At 37.9% G+C, this 20,011-nt stretch overlaps 2 protein-coding genes across 3 annotated transcripts in view; one reads left to right on the forward strand and one right to left on the reverse strand.

Annotated features, from left to right (window-relative positions):
- The window catches only part of Rb1 (RB transcriptional corepressor 1), a 131,528-nt gene that overhangs the window by 41,282 nt on the left and 70,235 nt on the right, over nucleotides 1–20,011 (reverse strand).
- Nucleotides 4,244–6,064, forward strand: Lpar6 (lysophosphatidic acid receptor 6). The gene is given in 1 exon segment (NM_001045843.1): nucleotides 4,244–6,064. A coding segment is annotated over 1 exon segment (1,035 nt). The 5' UTR covers nucleotides 4,244–4,863; the 3' UTR covers nucleotides 5,899–6,064.

Below are 20,011 nucleotides of genomic sequence, written 5' to 3' on the forward strand. Positions count from 1 at the left end.
TAAAAAGTGACTCCCTGATACCAAAGAGTGAGAAAGCACGACATGGCACCTTAAACATTCAAAGAATTCAAGGAATCTGAAACAAATAAGCAGCAGGAAGGGAACTTTGTAGAGCCTAATTCCTTTCTTTACAGCCAAGGAAGCAGACTCCCCCAGGAGTGAAGGAACAGGACTGGGAAGGAAGGGCCTACTTTTCTGCTGGGAGCTCTTTGCACTGAATTTTCACACTACCCCACTGAAAAAAAAAGACGTACACAGTCTCTTCTTAAAGCCCACAGCACAATTCTTTACTCATGCATACAGAATCTATACCAGTAACTGACAGTCTAGATTCCTTCTGATTTTTCTGTAGAGGAAAACCCTTCAAACGTTTCAGAGATTATATGCATGTATTTTTGGAGAACAGCTAGCCAGGCTTGTAGATCCTCCTTCAGATCTGTGTTTCTTATGTGTTTTGAGTCATGGTGTTTCAGAGTCTCAGAAAGTCAATGAAACCAGTTCCCAGGGAAGGAGATTTCAAGGTCACTGGAGTCAGATCCTTTGCACTAAAATGTTAAGCTTCACTCAAGCACTGAACCATACATAGTTAATCTACCAACTGATAATATGTTTGGCCAGAATCAGCTAGACATTTGGTGCTTTTCCTAAAGCAAAGCTAACAAGAAATGTCCTTTGTAGATAAGTATTTTTGTCAACAGGAAATCACAGGCACGAACACACATGTGAAGATCCACAGTGCATTTCAGAGAGGAAAGGAGACTTTCCTGATATTCTTATGGTTGTTTACTACACGGAGGCAACATATACACACTTTTAAAATAAAATGTTATCAGATTTCTGTCATCACATACCTTCCTTTGTGTCTCAGACTACCATATGGTTTTTATTTTACCACTGTGTAAATAACTTTGTTATTGGAGATTTATTTTCGTTAACATTTATTGCATTTAAACGGAATAATTTTTAGAATGAATTTATTTAGAATGGTGTTTTTTACGCTTCTCGTTTTCAGAGTTTCATTTAATCACTTTCTGGGACTCTGGAAACTGAGCACATGGCCTCATGCATGCTGACAGTGAACTCCAACACAGAGTGCCATTCCAGTCCTCAGATCTTAAAGTAGTAACTCTTTTTTTTGAAGCCCCCCTCCCCCCGTGTATGAGTATTTTGCCTTCTTGTATATCTGTGCACTAAGTGCATGTGATGCCTACAGAGTCAGAAATGTGTGTTGGGTCTCCTGGAACTGTAGTTAGACAGTAGTGAACTGCAGTGTGGGTGCTGTCCTCTGAAAGAACAGGAAGTTCCTAACCGCTGAGCCATCTTTCCAGCACGCCCGCCTAGGTGCAAAAATTAAAGGGATGTCCTGCCACATCCAGCAAATCATTAACCTTCTATACAGACTTCGTCTACAACTCCTTTCCATAAGGTACAATCTACAGATCACAACATCCTAAAACAAGGAGGACAGTACATTTTACTTATTTATTAATTTTTAAAAGATTTAGTTATATATGTACAGTTGCTATCTTCATACGCACCAGAAGACGGCATCAGATCCCATTACAGATCGTTGTGAGCCACCATGTGGGTGCTGGGAATTGAACTCAAAACCTCTGGAAGAGTAGTCAATTCTCTTAACCACTGAACATCTCTCCAGTCCCTTACTTATTTATTTTAAAGATTTATTTATTTACTTTTACGTGTATACGTGCTGGCCTGAATGTATGCATGTATATCACATTCATGCCTGATGTAGCCAGAAGAGGCTGGAATTGGAGTTATGAGTGTTTGCAAACCATCCCATGTGAGTACTGGGAATTAATCCTGGATCTACTGCAGGAATAGACATGCTCTTAGCCACTGAGTCGTCTCTCCAGTCCCAGTATATTTATTCTGAATATTGTAATTTCCTTTATTATTCTTCTTGGAAACAAGAGACTAAGTGAATAGCTATACTTGATTCATTAAGTTATCAATAACAGGCTGGCAGGAGGTACTAAAAGACAGCAGGACTAGAAATTAAGAGCTAAAGTGCCTGAGTATATTTTAAAATGTGGCAGTGAAAATGAAGAGGCAAAACAAAATTGTTATCAGTAGCAAAAACAGAAATATGCACTACTAAAAAGAACTGAAAACAATGGCTGGACTAGAGAAATGGCTTACCGGGTAAGTGTCAGGTATGTCCGGCTATGCCTACAGGCCCAGCGCTGTGACGGGAGGGCAGAGACAGCAGAATCACTAGGACTGCTATCTGCCAGCCTAACTCCAGGTTCAGTGATGGATGCTATCCCAAAGGGAGAGAATAAGGAGGTATGTGGTAGGTCAGGGCACCAAAATCCTGACTTTCTGATCAGATGAGATTCTGAAGAATGATGATCTGCTCATCAGCAAACAGACTAGTTTTGACTAAGGTCAAAAATTTATGCTAGGAATCTGGAATATAAATATGTATTGTTGATAGTAATAAAAAGCTTCATTGGGGTTGGGGATTTAGCTCAGTGGTAGAGCGCTTGCCTAGCAAGCGCAAGGCCCTGGGTTCGGTCCCCAGCTCCGAAAAAAAGAAAAAAAGAAAAAAAAAAAGCTTCATTGATAGTGAATATTTTTGAGCATCATTAATTAAAATTGAAAAAACTAGAAATGAACAGGTAAGTGACTAACAGTCAAGAAACAAGAGTGATATGTAGAAGGAAGTACAGAAGTTTTCATCCTTTTATTGAGAAAGTACTGTTTTCAAAACGAAAGTAAACAAGGACAGTACCAGGCCATACAGATATATAATACATACATACATATATATATATTATATTTTTCCTAAAATAGCTATTAACAGAAAAATTTCTCCATTGAGAAGAAAATGTTCCTTGTTCATCACTGCACTCAAAGTTCCTATCTTCCTATAGGAACACATGCATCTGCTTTCCACACCAAAAACAATGCAAAGAAATTTAGACCCTCAATCTTAACTGCCTGTAAACAATACTGCGTTATTTGATCATAGATGAAATTCCTAATCAAAACAATAAAAACATTGCAATTCACCATCAAAAGTTGTTGAACACTAGAGCAACCCTAATTTAAAGGTACAGACCACCTGGGTCCACTTTAATTCTTACACTAAGGGTTGTGGAGAAACGTGTTCTTAATTGCCTTTATTGACCCCAAATGAAGAGCTTCAGCCCCAAATTTAGAGATGAAAGTAGGATCTAAAATATATCCCAACATGCAGCCAGTGCGTGAGAGAAGCTGAAGAAGACAGGGAGGAAATGAGAAGAAAAATCATCAACTTAAATCCAGGCCAGCAATAGGACTCTGATTCTCTGCTGTAAGTTATTTAAATTAATTTAAAAGAGGGGAAGCCCTTTTTACAAAGTACACTTTCCCATTACGCTTACATTAAGTTGTGAGTAAAAAGACTGATACTGCACTAAAGAACAAAAGTTTTAGGGTACTGTTCTCCCTCCTGAGCTATATTCCTCCAGGAAAAAAAATAAGCATTCTCAATGTAGTCTTTCATGTAGCAAAAGTTAAAAAAAATTTAATAACTAGAAAATTAGTTTCAAAGAAAAATGTTAGAACATTATTTATCAAAAACTAAAGAGACGCAAGATTGAAGTTACCCCCAATCATGCCAATTAAATTAAATGTTAAAGAGCAATTAAAAAAACAAAACAGATGCTAAGAGTAGCAGAACTGCCAGCCTTTCAGTCAAATCCTTAATAACTTAAGGTTCTGCCTTGGGCCATTAGACAGTTCTTTAAAATGTCCACTCATATCACTAAAGATTTTGAATTTTATTTTATTTTATTTTATTTTTTCGGAGCTGAGGACCGAACCCAGGGCCTTGCACTTGCTAGGCAAGTGCTCTACCGCTGAGCTAAATCCCCAAACCCGAATTTTATTTTTTTAAAGAAGGCAATATCCCAACTAAAAAAAGCAAGAAGAAAGAATCCTCCTTATGCTGATATATTTCTTTCTTTCCCTTACTAAAACAAAACAAACCACTTTGGAGAAGTCAGAATCCCCAGAAAGCAGTTTGGCATGAAAAGAGTTAATGCCTAACTCAGCTGGACAGCCAGTGACCATTTGCAAGCCTCCTAGGTACATTCCCAGCAGACACATTATCAGATTAAAGGAACTGCAAACAACTGGGCTGAAGCCTTCCTTTGTCCAAACCCAGCCTCTTCTTCCTGTGATGTCATATTACAAATCTCTGAAGCCTTTCTTGCTCACTTCAGAGCCAGCCCATCTCACAATACAGCCGGCAACCTCGGAAAGGCCTCCATTCAGCAAGAGCTAACATGCTTAGGAATTTATCTGGGATCCTTTAAAAGACTCTGCCTATCACCATCTGGAATCAATGTAGAGATACGAAGACAGAATAAAAAGAAGGACAAAGTACCCGAGGACGACGGACTGCGAGTGTTTAAAGACTAAAGACTGGTAATTTACGTCTGAACATTCTGAACGTGAAGACATTTTAATTTTGGAATATTTGCCTTGACGGCTGAAGTACAAGTTTACATGTGGACTGGTCCTGTTCAACTTGGAAGTTTTTCCTTACGCTTGCAGCTTTATGGATTGGCTTCCTGGACTGCATTTTCTGTCAGTTAACTAAACTCGGACTCATGGATTTTCTAAACCAGAAAATGAGACTATTTTCCTGAAGAATCTACTAGAAACTTTTAAGCAACACATTTTATGCTTCCTTTGAAGAGTTCAGAGAAGAAAGTATTAATAAGAACAGAAAAGAAACAAATAATTTGTAAATAATTTGTAAATAAATTGGTTGTTGCTGTGACCACATCTGAATACCAAGGCGACCGCTGCCAGCAGAAGGGCTCCTGTAGGCTGTGCTGCCCGACAATGGTAAGCGCCAACGGCTCCCACTGCCCTTATGACGACTCCTTTAAGTACACTTTGTATGGGTGCATGTTCAGCATGGTGTTTGTGCTTGGGCTGATATCCAACTGTGTTGCGATATACATTTTCATCTGTGCCCTCAAAGTGAGAAACGAAACTACAACGTACATGATTAACCTGGCAATGTCAGATTTACTTTTCGTCTTTACTTTGCCATTTCGGATCTTTTACTTTGCAACACGGAATTGGCCGTTTGGAGATCTGCTCTGTAAGATTTCAGTAATGCTGTTTTACACCAATATGTATGGAAGCATTCTGTTCTTAACCTGTATCAGTGTAGATCGATTTCTGGCAATTGTCTACCCATTTAAGTCGAAGACTTTAAGAACTAAACGAAATGCCAAGATTGTTTGCATTGCTGTGTGGTTCACCGTGATGGGAGGAAGTGCGCCTGCAGTTTTCTTTCAGTCGACCCACTCTCAGGGTAACAATACCTCAGAAGCCTGCTTTGAGAACTTTCCAGCAGCCACATGGAAAACTTATCTCTCCAGGATTGTGATTTTCATTGAAATAGTGGGGTTTTTTATCCCCCTCATTTTGAACGTAACGTGTTCTAGTATGGTGCTAAGGACTTTAAATAAGCCTGTTACTTTAAGCAGAAGCAAAATGAACAAAACCAAGGTTTTAAAAATGATTTTTGTCCACTTGGTCATATTCTGTTTCTGTTTTGTGCCCTATAACATCAACCTCATTTTGTATTCTCTCGTGAGAACACAGACCTTTGTTAACTGCTCTGTGGGGGCTGCAGTGAGAACGATGTACCCCATCACTCTCTGCATTGCTGTCTCCAACTGTTGCTTTGACCCCATTGTTTACTACTTCACTTCAGACACGATCCAGAACTCAATAAAGATGAAGAGCTGGTCTGTTAGAAGGAGTGACTCCAGGTTCTCTGAAGTTCAGGGCACCGAGAATTTTATCCAACACAACCTACAGACCTTAAAAAATAAGATATTTGATAATGAATCTGCAATATAAGCTGCCTGACTAAACCACTGGGACTGCTCCGTGTTCAACTGTGAAAACTGTGCTCTGGGAAACTATTTCTCCAGCTCCAACAGAAAATTAACCTACAGACGGTTACCTGTTTTTAAAGAAAGTTTGTGTCTGATGAGTTAACATTAAAATATATTCTATTCTTGTATGCACTCCATTTTACTTTCTTGAACTACTTTCACGTGTTCTTTCCTCATTAAAAAGAAACTATAAAGTTAAGATCTAAAGACAATTATGATTTAAATAATGTGATACTTTTAAAATTTTGTATTTCACAAAATGATTTAATTCAAACGTCTGTTAAATGGTTTTATAGTGAATCCAGATGTTGTTTAAGTAATAGTTTACGAAATATATTTCACTTCTATTTTCAGATTAAAAGTACTTATCATGCCTTAAACTGTAAACAACGAAGAAAACCAATTTGAAATAGTAAACATTTTAGAGTATTTCCTCCCAGAGACTCCTGCAGTCTTCTGCATGACACTTTATCTTTGTAGGCAATTCATTAAAAAAAAAGTGCCTAACTATATAGTATATTGTTAAATTACTATTTTGATTTATATTCTGGCTGCAACGCCCAATTTCAAAATGATATATAGTATAAAAATTTAAAGTAAGGAAACTAATAAAGTACTATCTTGCTAGGAAAATTAAAAAGTAAAATGTTGCCAAATGTTTATTTTGAAAGTACAACAAAAAACTTGTATTTTCAATAATGTTGGTCTAGAAATTACCAGAACAGTGAAGTACATGAGTTTTTAGAATGTGATGTATATTTTTTTATTTCTTTTCCTCTCCCACTTTAGATCAACTACAAAGTAACTGAAAATGTTATTTCAAGTGGGAAAAAAATGCTAAAATGTTAGATATATTAAGTATGAACAGAGAGAGCAACAAACTAGAAGAACAAATAACTAAGCACAATTACATTTTCATTGTACAAAACAGACAAAGACATGGCTTTGAGACAGAGGAAAGTACCAGCTACATAAAAATTTCATTTTTCAATATACCCTCTCCTAATTCAAGGCATTTTCCAAAGTTTTAATTTTAGAAAAATAATATATAGTTGAATTCTGAGTTAGACTGTATGGTAGAACATGTTAATCTTTCAAGTTTGAATGCAGTACTAACATATACTTTATAATACATAAATTTACCTTTTTCTGAGTTTGGGCTGCAATGATTTTTGAAAAATCATAATCATTTTCTATCTTAGATAAGTTTCCTTGTAATAAATACCATGCAAATGGAAGTTTTCTTTAAACACCCACTTTTTTTTAATAGGTAAAACTAAAGAAAAGTAAACCTTTAACAAAAAATAAACTAGTGAACACACACACACACACACACACACACACACACACACACACAGAGTGACGTTTACTTCAGTTGCCCTATAGGTTCCTGTACTTGATGTCACACCAAAAGAATGAAATGTATTTAGCAGTTTTGGATACCCACTGTTGAGCTGAAAAGCAGCTAGCAGTCTACTGATCAAGAGGAAAGGATCATGGAGTTCTGCACTTCTCCAAACTTTCCATGTTCAGGAGTCATGAGAAAACCCTAATGGGGATCTCCAGGCAGGAATCTTTCTTTAAAATGTTAAGAAAGACAGTCATCAAGTAACTGTTAGTACTAGACTCAGTGGAAAAGTTCTTACTGCCCTTGTCTGAACAACATACATGAGTCAAAAATTTTGTAAAATTCTTTTGTTATTTTGTTTTTCAAGACAGGGTTTCTTTGTGTTGTCTTTGCTGCCCTGGAACTTGCCCTATAGATCAGGCTGTCCTTGAACTCAAGAGATCTATCTGCCTCTGCCTCTGCCTCTGCCTCTGCCTCCTGAGTGCTGGGATTAAAGGCATAAACCACCACCATGCAACTCTTATAACATTAACAAAGTATTACAACAGATTAAAAAGTTGCAATTTTCTCATCTGTATCAAATACGAAAGGCAGGTGATACAGCCCTGGAATACAGTGCTTACCTGTATATGGAAGACCCTGGCTTTAATACCCAACACTACCTTACCTGTATATGGAAGACCCTGGCTTTAATACCCAACACTACCTTACCTATCTGGACAAAAAAGAAGCACAACAAAATTTGTGTTATTTTCCTTTGTGAGTGATGAAGTGTGAGGTAAATTATATATTTTAGGGTTTTCTATTTCCTCTTCACTCACAAACATATATTAAAACATTGAAACTCTTTTTTATTACTTTAAAATGACAGTATCAGTTCTCCCATTCCTGCCTTTTCCCAGTTTTCAACATCTTCATAAAGGGACAGATGATAGAAGACATCTTCTTACACTGCCTTTCTTCAAAGAACAGTAAGATCAGAGTATTGTCATGGAAGACAGCTTTATGGCATCCTAAAAACTGGCTCCAAACTTAATACATATGCTGTTCATTGTCTTTCCACAGAAAAATAAAGAAAATCAAGATACTATCAAGGTTCTGAGCAAGGCTTATTCAAAATACTAACAATAAATTTGAAGCATAAATTCTAATTATACTTATTGATCATTAAAGAAATTGGCCACTGAGCTGGGAAACAGAAAACAAAAAATGAAGAAGAGTTCATACTTCTAATTCAGAAAGACTAATTTGTGGATGAAATGCCTTTGGTTATGTGCGGTGAAACCCCAATGAACTTTATCTTTTGTCATTTATTAAATTATTAATGCCTAGAAGAATTTTTGCTATTTTCTCAGCAACCAAACTTTTTTTAACACTTACTGGCCATCCAACTCCAGAGGGAAGGAAGATAAGATCCACTCTTTTCCACTACAAATGAGTTTTTCAATGGAAGCCATGTTATGTTCAAAATTCAAAAGGAATAATCAAGAAACTTATGGGTATAAAACATTTAAATTGACAATTACTTGGTGACTGACAATATGGCTCAATCAGCAATATTTTCTAAAGACAACTTATACATATTCATACAAGTATAAACTTTCAAATTTCTGTTTTATCTTACCATTTTTATTCATCTATTTTTAAAGATAAAATTTTAGTATTGTTAACTGTGTGTGTGTGTGTGTGTGTGTGTGTGTGTATGTGTGTGTGGTGTGTGTGGTATGTGGTGTGTGTATGTGTGTGTGTGGTGTGTGGTGTGTGGTGTGTGTATGTTAGATTCCCTAAAGCTGCACTGATAGCTTACTCTAAGCATCCAGCATGGATACTGTGAGCTGACCTTGGGTTCTCTGGAAAAGCAGTGTGTTCTCTTAACCTCTGAGCCTTCTTTCCAGGCACTGTCTAACATTTTTTTTTAATAAAAGAAAAATTAACACAAGAAAAGAGACCAATTAAAAAAATAGAAAGTTAACTACAAACTCTTATCCTTACCTATTTGCTTAAGTACTGTCATATTCTCTCTCCCTTTCTCTCTATTTCTCGCTCTCTCCCTCTCCCCCTCCCTCTCTCTCCCTTTCACCCCCTCTCATTTTCTCTCCCCCCCGCCACACATGCATATATACATACACAGAGTTTAGGGGTTGTAGGTTGGATTAGTGAGGTTAAAAGTTTCTCATGGGTCTCTGAAACCCACCTAAAGGTGGAAAGCAAGGCCATTCTGCAACGTTCTCTTCTAAGCACTCCTGTGTGTACGTGTACCCCTCACTTTCATTGTGTAGTTCTTGCCCAGATCATCTATTTCCTAGACTAGCTGCATCCTCCCCTCCCCCTTTTTTCTATACCATGACTGTTTCATTTTCTTATGATCTACAATATCCTCTTCTTAGGGTCCCTTTCTCATTTTTCCCCTACCCCCCTTTCTCATTTTTTAAAAGTATATTCTCTAGTAACTTCATGTCAAAAAATATACTTTAAGTCATTCTATGTCTAAAAATTGTTTGCGCTTATGCCTGATAAATAATACATGACTATCAAATATCCAGTGTTCTTGATGACAACTGCATTTCATTCTCCATAAATAATTCTTAACATTCTAACTAACTTAACTCTGGTTTGAGCAAATGTATATTCCTCATTATGCTTAGCACACCAAGTGGGCCTTTTCTGACTTAAGTCTCTATATTATCAATAGCTGAAGAAAAATTTCTTTTATTATTATTATTATTATTATTATTATTATTATTATTATTATTATTATTATAGTCTTTCTGTCATTCCTCCCATTCTGATCTTTCTTGGAGAGAACAGAGAGAAAATGAGCCAAGTACTCCTTGATATAAAGATAAGAAGCAATGTAACCTAATCCAATAGCACAGAAGTTTCTTGTATTTTCTCCCCAGGAAAAAATTACCTCTGTACTCCTAGCATACTCAGATCTGTTACAGAAGTGTCAATGTAGCTGTTCCTGCTCGGAATCTGTTTGACATCAATAGGAAACTGCAAGCCCGGGTGTATATGTGCAGGTAGCTGCTCAGGCATGTATAGATGGTCCCTGATTTGCGGTATGCTCACTTACTTGTTAATAATAGCATGAAAGTAGTACACATTACATGGAAACTACTTCAAACTGAATTTTTATCTTTTCCCAGTTAGTAATATGTTCCATGATACCTCTTCAGTACAAGGCAACAACACAGTCACAAGCTTCCTGGCAGCCACTTCATGACTGGCCAAACAAGTTACTCTGTAGGTTAGTGGCATCAAAGGCATTTCTGACTTAGGATATTCACAGCCTGCAATGGGTTTATGAGAACAATTCCCACAGTTAGACTAGAACTATTTATCTGTGTATAGACTATGCACTGCACAATACTTACTACAGGCTTCAGCCCAAACTCTGCATACTCTGATTTACCAGCACAGGGGCACATACACTTGCAAGCTCCTGTCAGACTGGCATGGCTCCCTGAGACAAGGGTCCAAGAACTTCATGTTTTCAGACCACCACTACCATCCAGAAACATGTTAGAATCACAAATTCTTCAACTCCAACCCAGAAACTTTGTTTCCAACAATCTGGAACCTATGTTTTATAAGACCCACAGATAATAATTGTGATATATACCAGCTGGCACTATAGAAAATTCTCCTGGCAATGACAGGAGAATGACAGGCGATGCTTAGAAGCTGAAGCTCCCATCTCCCTGAAAGCACTGTGCTGTGTGTGTTCTTTGTATCGGGATCTGTTCTATTCTTTTACATCCATCAAAACAGGTTCATTTTGTTTTTATCCTTAAAAATGAATTAATCCCTCTACTTCTTTTGTTCTTTTCCATTTGATCGTCTAAGCTCTGCTGAGTTTGTCCTATCTATGTGAGTTCTTGTGTGAGATCATGTTTCTGTTGTTGTAAAATGTCCTGAGGAGAGAGGAAGTAAGGTTTGTGGTCAGAAGTTTGTTGGTTTGAACTAAAAAAATTATTTTAAGAAGTAAGTATATAAAAGAATATAAGTATATAAAGAATCGTGTTGGATAGGAACAACAAGAAAGAGGAGAGGGAAGGATGTTCTAACATCCTTCGGGAGATGGGAGAATGAGAAAAGACCATGTACAGTGTAAGTTCACATGGGAAGCCATACTAACAAACCCCTTTACTACAGCAAAAACAACAAAGGCTTCTTTTATAAATCTTTTCATTATGAGCAACATAATCTTCAAAATAATATTTTTAGGAAGGGATACTTCTCCAACTAATTTTACCAATCAATATTAGCATATATTTAAGAACATAAAGACACAGGTCTCAACTTGTAATATTTGTAGTATTTGGAAATTTAGAAACTTTTTTGTAATATCAGCATAAATTATTCACTCTGAACAAAACTGTAGATTGCTTAGGGGGAAGACATAATACCTGATGAACAGAACAAGTAGTTGATTTAAATAAAAATGGCTGCTTAGGTAACACTAAAATTATACCATTTGGCTAACATCACTCATGTAATTTCTGCTGGTGGCTAAAATGACTGGTTTCAAAATTGGGTCCTTAGGACTTCTTCAGAGTAAAGAGACTAGAACACATATAATTCAGTAAAATTTTAGCTACTGAAGAGAACAACAACAACAAAACCCAATATGTTGGTTTAAAAAAAAAAAAGGAGGGAGAGGAAGAAGATGAAGAAAAGGAGGAAGGGGAGGAGAAGAAGGTGGTTGTAAAGACCAGAGAGGACATATTTGCATGGCAAAGCAATCTTCAGCAGTCTCCACAAACACTGAATCAGTCACCTTTCATTTGAATTTAATGGTGGAAAAGTTTGCTTTCAGATGAATTTGTTAAATGTATGAAGTCAAATGAACCTGGTAGTATTCTACATGTGTACAATGCTACAAATGTCCAATCTGTAAAGAACATAAAAGCTATTTTCAGGAACAAATGAATCCAGTGACTCCTACACTTAATCCTCTCTCTGCTGTACTCATTTCAATGTTTACAGAAAAAAAAAATAAAAATGAAAACAATGAATTTAGAAACTAGCACGAAAGAATCCCAGGCAAATTACCTTAACATCTGCTAGGAACACAATGATAAAAATAACAAAGCATTATAAGTCCAAAAATAAAGTGACATAAAAACAATTATCTATTCGATATTTTGAAAGAAAACACAAAAGAGTATAATAAAAATCTTAAGGGAAATTCTATTATTATATAACCCTCTTTTTTTTCTTTTTCTGAAAGTAAGGATCTCGGGGGCACCAGGCATGCTAAGCTGTCTTCTACCTTGCACTACATACACATCCAGCCCTTGAGTTCTACCTAGAGAGGCTGGTCTTAAATTAAATATTCCTCTATTCTTATGCTTAGGTTACAGATAGAGATGATCATGCCTAGCTTCTCTGTTTTATTTTAGTGAATGGTAGTATACATACGAATAACAAAAAAGCCATCTAAAATTTAGCAATAATAATTCTTTAAAAAACCCAGAAGAGTAAAAAATAAAATTTCTGTTCTACATTTCATTACCGTTGCTTTAAAAAAAAAAAGAAAGAAAGAAAGAAAACAAAGCAAAGCAAACCTTACAATTCCGCTTATTTGTTATTGTGTTGGAGGAGGGCGAGCATGCATACTCCGACTACACTTACAGGAGTGGGAGGCACGGGAACTGAACTCAGGCTGCCAGGTTTGCAGCCAAGTGCCTTCCCTCATTGACCTATGTCTCGACCCACACGGTTTAAGTCTCCACTTACAGCAACACAGGAAAAGACTAAAACCAAAAACAAACTTTTGGTATTTGGTGATTTTGAGCAAAATTATAAAGTACTCAAAGCCATTAAGTTTAAAGAGCACAGAGGAAAGGGCTATGCACACATGCTGAAGTGACTGTGTAGGGCTCAAGAGGGAACACTAGGGCACAACTGCTCAGGAAAGCAGGGCTGTGCTGCTTCACAAAGCACAATGAGCGACTTCAGATGACTTAAGAATAACTGCCTTATTTTATTGCCGTTCACTCAGAGTTGTCTTACTCTGCTGGAGAGATCTAGAAAAATCCAGATGCTACCCTGTTAAGATGAATGTTTCATAAGTTATTTCTCTTTTTCTTGCACATCTAGAATCCTAGCATCGCTGTACTAGTTAAGAAATCACAAGCTGAAACTAGAGATTTCAGGGCTGTATTCTCGCACGTCAGTGATCTATGTTCATCTTCTAAATCAGAGCTGGTGTATTTCCATTCCACAGGGAAAGGACGGAAGATACTTCTTAGCCATTCTGCAGTCGCTGTCTCTTGTCCTGTCTGTACTTGAACAGTGAGCTAGCACTGCCATGGGGTAATTGCTAACATGAATCATAAGCAAAGCAATATAATAGATTCCAACTGCCACTTAGCAGCCAGGAGTGGCCACATGTAACAAAGCTGGAACTCAGAGACCCTTTCCCCTGAATATTTACTACTTGGAAAAAGACAGGGTAAAGGAGGCAAAGAGAAGGGAAAAGTTCTCAAAGTGGGGCATAAGCCAGGATAAACAATCCCAGACTTCTGTGTCCTCAGTTCTCTGCTCTTAAGAAATCATTGTATAGGTGAGGAAAGAGAACAAAGCAAGGGAAATCAAAATTAAGTGTGATGTTTCTCAACATTCTTTGTATAAATGATTATCCCTCATGACAGCTCTTGAAGCTCAGTATGTCTCCACTTATAGGGCAGAAAATTCAATATAGTGAGTCATAATTTACTTAGAAATACAGAGGCAAGATATCTGACAATGCCTGAATCTCAGTAACAGCAGCGTTTACTCTAAGGCTTCCAGGAAGAGTAAATAGATCCAGTAACCCATGGCCCAGGTTCCTGTGCTGGGAAGACTAAGAGGCAAACATTTTGATGCTGGTCTATATAATCAGGAAGACTCCAAAGGAATGTGACTGGTAGGGTTTTTTATGAGCACTGCTTCCCTAACCAAGTTTCTACAGTTATTAAAATTATTCTTAAAACAGTTTGATTGGTTGATCAGTTGACTGATGCTTAGTTCTGGTTGGCTTAAAACTCATTATGGAGACCAGGCTGGCCTTGAACTCTTAAATTTTGCCTATCCCTGCCTTCTGAGGGCTGAGATTAAAGGTGTGTGCTACCATACCCTACCTTGGATTTTTTTTAATAAAATTTAATTTGTTTAGCATTTTGAGTCAATGCAGAAACTAAAAGGCTGGGTAAATTGTTTGGATGGTATAGTGGGGAAGGGACAAGGTGGATTATAGATATTTCTCCACAGTGAACTCCACCAATTTCTCAGTGCCAGTAAAAGTTGTTAAAGGACACAAACACATGGAGAAAAGAATAGACTTATATTTAAGTATTAGACATCACATAAGCAACAGTTTAGACCTGGAGAAGAGTTTATGTTCAAAACCATGTGTTTCAAGCCAGGTCTTCAGCAGGGACGTAAGGCTTTTCACAGCACTTGTAAAGAAGACTCCTACTGAGTTACATTTATCCTCTCTTCTTCAGGTTTTCTGTTTGGAGTATGCGTGTGTGTGTGTGTGCATGTGTGTGTGTGCATGTGTGTGTGTGTGTGTGTGTGTGTGTGTAATATAAACACACAGATTTCTTTATTGACCTTATGCAATTATGGAAACAATTATTAAACGGAGCTTCTGTTTTAGCTCTTTTTAAGTGCCTGTATATGTACACCTCAAGGGATAAAGACTTAGATAAGAAATTATTCAGTATGCTCCTATCCTCAATTTTATTTGTATTTCTACTGCATATCTATGTATTTTAATTCTCCCTAGCATTCTCTTTAGATTTTAGTAGGTGTACTGTGCTCTATCACACCAAGTGTCTAAATATATATTATCAAGGTAATAAAAATGCTGTTAATGACTTAACTGAAATAATCTGATAGAGAATCAGAGCACTTTACTAGAAATCACCATGGAGTTTGGAAGCAAAACAATCTGGTTTCAAATGCCAACTGGGTGACCTGGGTGTCTTGAATTAGTGCCTGGGTGTCTTGAATTAGTGCCCACATTTAGAGAATGCTAAGACTGCTTACCATCAACTCGGGATTATTATCAAAGTTACATTAGGCAGACATTCTTTTTTTTCTTCGAATTTTTTATTCATTTTTACCCTCTAGATTTCATTCCCCTCCCAGTCTACTCTCCTACTGTTCCACATCCCATACCTCCTCCCTGACCCACCCCCAGACAAACATTCTTGATGGACAGTGTTAAGGCCTACGAAACTGTCTAGCCAGATATTTTGTACTGTTACTAATGTGCTCATTACTCATGTGCTATTACTAGGGAACTTTCTCATGCCCGAGTTAACTGCATATTCTGTTATGTTCTGTGCTTTGGTGTTTTTGGAAACTGGTCACAATAGAGGTCAGTCAGAATTGCTTTGTATAGTTAGCTACAATAAGCTTGAACTTGAACCAACCACCCAGTAAGTACTTCCTGCATTTGTGCATGAGTTTTTATGGTTTCTTGCCTTTCTAAGCTGCCCCTGGGATGTTCCTCTACATAAGAGACACCTGCAACAATCTAAGAAGCCATTTGGATTAAAACTTCCATTTTGAGGAGGGGTTGAATAAATTTAAGTTCCCAAGACCTCCTTGAGAATTTACTTGACAGAAAGTGACATGTAGATCCTGGTTGGCAAGTTAAGACATGAATGTTAGACCAGGCAAGTCCCCCACTGCAGTTCAATACCCCAACCAATGAGACCAGCTCTATAGGATTCTCTCTCATCATTGCAGTTCAGCTCCTGAGTCTAGACTTCCGCCCTGATTGGTCAGTCTTGGGGTATGCACTCAATAAACCAGCCCTGTTTAACTGAGGTCTGTGTCTGAGTGGTTTGTGCAGCAATTCCCAGACCTCAACAGACAGAATACTGAAGCGATTAAACAACCAACAGGGAGTTTTTATCTAAAAGCTCTTTAAGGATGTAAGTTCATCTAAAAGCAGTCATCAAGTATCCTGCTACTCTATGGAGTGGAGAAGGGCTCATGAGTTCATAACTAAGTAACTAGTGACAGTTGATGGCTTCTGGGGAAAGGGGAGTCAGTTATCTTCAGGGATTTAGACCCTGGTAAGCTGTTCCTGGTCCAGTGGACGGCCCCATACCCAGGAGTACATAGGCAGCATACAATAGACTCAATGGGTATCCTAGATGATCAGGGTAAGTCAGAAGACAACTTTGGAAAGAGCAAGGGAGGAGGTGGGAGTAGATCTGGGAGAAGTAAGGGTAGGAATGAAGGTAAAATATGATAAAATACATTGTTAAAAAAGTCTCATTAATTAAAAAGTATATTTTAAAAGGCTTACAACTTGAAAGAAAGAAAGGAAGGAAGGAAGGAAGGAAGGAAGGAAGGAAGGAAGGAAGAAAGAAAGAAAGAAAGAAAGAAAGAAAGAAAGAAAGGAAAAAAGAAAGAAAGAAAGAAAGGAGGGCGGGCGGGCGGGCCTGGCAATGGTGGTGGTGGATTTAATCCCAGCACTTGGGAGGCAGAAGCAGGCAGATCTCTGAGTGTGAGGCTAGTCTGGTCTACAGATTGAATTCCAGGACAGCCAGGGTTACAAAGAGAAACTCTGTCTCAGAAAACAAGAGTTACCTAGGGATGAACAGCAGGAGGAGCATGTTGGGAATAGAGGTACAATATGATAAAAATTCATTGTAAAAAAGTCTCAATAAAAAGTTTATTTTATTCTTTAAAGGGGGAACAAGAATACCCTTGGCAGGGAATAGGGAGGCAAAGTTTAGAACAGAGGCAGAAGGAACACCCATTCAGAGCCTGCCCCACATGTGGCCCATACATATACAGCCACCCAATTAGATAAGATGGATGAAGCAAAGAAGTGCAGACCGACAGGAGCCGGATGTAGATCGCTCCTGAGAGACACAGCCAGAATACAGCAAATACAGAGGCGAATGCCAGCAGCAAACCACTGAACTGAGAATAGGACCCCCGTTGAAGGAATCAGAGAAAGGACTGGAAGAGCTTGAAGGGGCTCGAGACCCCATATGAACAACAATGCCAAGCAACCAGAGCTTTCAGGGACTAAGCCACTACCTAAAGACTATACATGGACTGACCCTGGACTCTGACCTCATAGGTAGCATTGAATATCCTAGTAAGATCACCAGTGGAAGGGGAAGCCCTTGGTCCTGCCAAGCCTGACCCCCCATTGAACATGATTGTTGGGGGGAGGGTGGTAATGGAGGGAGGATGGGGAGGGGAAGCCCCTATAGAAGGGGAGGGGGAGGGGTTGGGGGATGTTGGCCCGGAAACTGGGAAGGGGAATAACAATTGAAATGTAAATAAGAAATACTCAAGTTAATAAAGATAAAAAAAAAGTTTATTTTAAAAAAGATTGACCCACCCAGACCTTCCAGAGAAGAATATGCATTTTCAAAGATCTCTAGATGATTTCTGTATAGATTTCTGTATAGAACACTGCAATTCATACTGAGAAAACTGCTTTTAACATTGAAAAATATGCTCTCAAGCAGTTATGATGCAGACCTTGGGGAATGAAGGGTTTGCACCATTAGTTATTTAATTATTGCTTAGAAGAGCAAGCTAAAGGCAACTTCCTTTTACATTTTCTTTCTGGTTTTTGTTGTTGTTGTTGTTGTTGTTGTTGTTGTTTTCTAAGGGATGGAGGTCTCACTGTATAGTTCTGTCTGTTCTAGAATTCACTATGTAGACCAGGGTGGCCTTGAACTCAAAAAGATCCTCGGCCCCAGTCTTCCTAAATATGCATCACTATACCTGGCTCTAAAGGCAACTCTCACAGGTTGGTAATGTAACTAACTGTCTTGGAAAAAGATTCTAAAGATAGACACTCATACCTTTCTCTGACTATCAAACTAATGAAACAATCTCAAACTAAAAATGTCTTAGGAATTCTACGCTAAAGGAAGGGAAAGGCTGAATCCTTGGTGCCTGTAAGAGGAGAAACTTATTTCCTGAAAGTATTTTCACATAGTTCTGACAACTTAACCGCAGAACAGAGCCACGTTGAAGAGTGGGCCCACACCTTGCTAAGGAATTCTGAGTTGCACATGCCTTTTGGACCTCATTTCAGGACCCACAAATGGATTTGACTTCCATTTGTTCCTCTTTCCAATGTGCCACACTCTGCATTTTACTATTACTTAGTTCTTGTTTATTAGAGACAGGTGACATTGCAGGAGACAGGTAGCCTTTTAGCTTCCAGAGCTCATTTTGACTCCCCAAATTCAATCAACAGTAAGATACTAAAACACTGAGAAATAAGCTCCCACTTGTGGGAAAAGAGGACAAGTTGTGTTTTAAAATGTATAACAGTTGGGGCTGGAGAAATGCTCAATGATTAGAGCACTTAATGTTCTTATAGAAAACCCAGTTCATGGGCTAGAGAGGTGGTTCAGTGGTTTAGAGCACTGACTGCTCTTCCAGAGATCCTGAGTTCAAATTTCAGCAACCACATGGTGGCTCACAACCATTTATAATGAGATCTGATGCCCTCTTCTGGTGTGTCTGAAGACAGCTACAGTGTACTTATATGTAATAAATAAAAATAAATCTTTAAAAAAAAATAAAAGGAAAACCCAGTTCAGTTCCTAGCACCTATGAACCATAACTCCAGTTCTTTTGACCTCCACAATTCTCTACTAGATCACAAGCTCCTTGTAGACTTGGGGCTATTTCTTGTGTTTTATTTATTTCACTTGGACAATTACAGTTGTTTCAAAATAGCTGATATGTGGAAAGGAGAATGGAAATAAAGAACACCTATGTTGTCTTTTTTTAAAGAAAAAAAACTCTTTAATCATTTAGAAATTATGAGGTAATTCAAATAAATATGGATTCACATCCAATAGTGACAAATAATTCTGAACCTTTAAATAAATTTCTAAAAACAATATGTTTGTAGCAGACAGACTTGAATCTCTTGACTTTTCTCAAATGGTAAACATGTTCTTAGCATAAGACTCTAGGGAAATTCTAGCACCATCAACCATCAAATAAAAGAGACAATCAAAAAAAGTTACGTATCAACTTACAAAGGAAGGAAAAAGACACCAGCATTTAGATGGGAGAGCTAGGACTTCAAACTGAAGTCCTCTGTCCCATGTCTTACATCAGACACCTCAGTAGACAAACGTGCTATACCTCAGACATAAAAGAACTCTGGGGTACAGGCTAGAAAGAAAGGCTGTGCCATGAGAGTCAAACTATTCCAGCCACTGCAAAATAACTGTTTTTCTGTAAAGCAAAGGAAGTTACAGTTTGAAGAAACTTAAAAGACTAACTAGCACTAAAGTATAAGGTGGGAGACATATAAAAGATACCTTTTTAGAAAGGCCACTATGATACTACAACAACAACAACAACAACAACGCAGGTATTTAAAATAATTAAACATGTGAGAGACATAGAAAAGTGTTTTCCTAGAAATCTCGGCACTCTGCATTGAACTACATTGAAGGGAAAAATGTTTGGAAAAAACTTAAAACTAGTGGAAAATTTAGAAGCAGATTTGACACAAAATAATAGGCAGAAGGTGAAATCCCAGAAGGCCTCACACCAAGCACACAGGGGAAAAGGCCAAGGTAGCAATGACCTCCTACCCATCAAGGCCAGCTAAAACTAACCAGTATCGTGGGAAGGCATAGAGTAGTCCAGGTGTCAGTAACCTGGGACTCGTGTTAATACTAAACCTCCCCCTCTAGGGGAGATTAAAGGTGCT

This window comes from Rattus norvegicus, chromosome 15 (assembly GCF_021556685.1).
Source record: "Rattus norvegicus strain SHRSP/BbbUtx chromosome 15, alternate assembly SHRSP_T2T, whole genome shotgun sequence".
Lineage (NCBI taxonomy): Eukaryota > Metazoa > Chordata > Mammalia > Rodentia > Muridae > Rattus > Rattus norvegicus.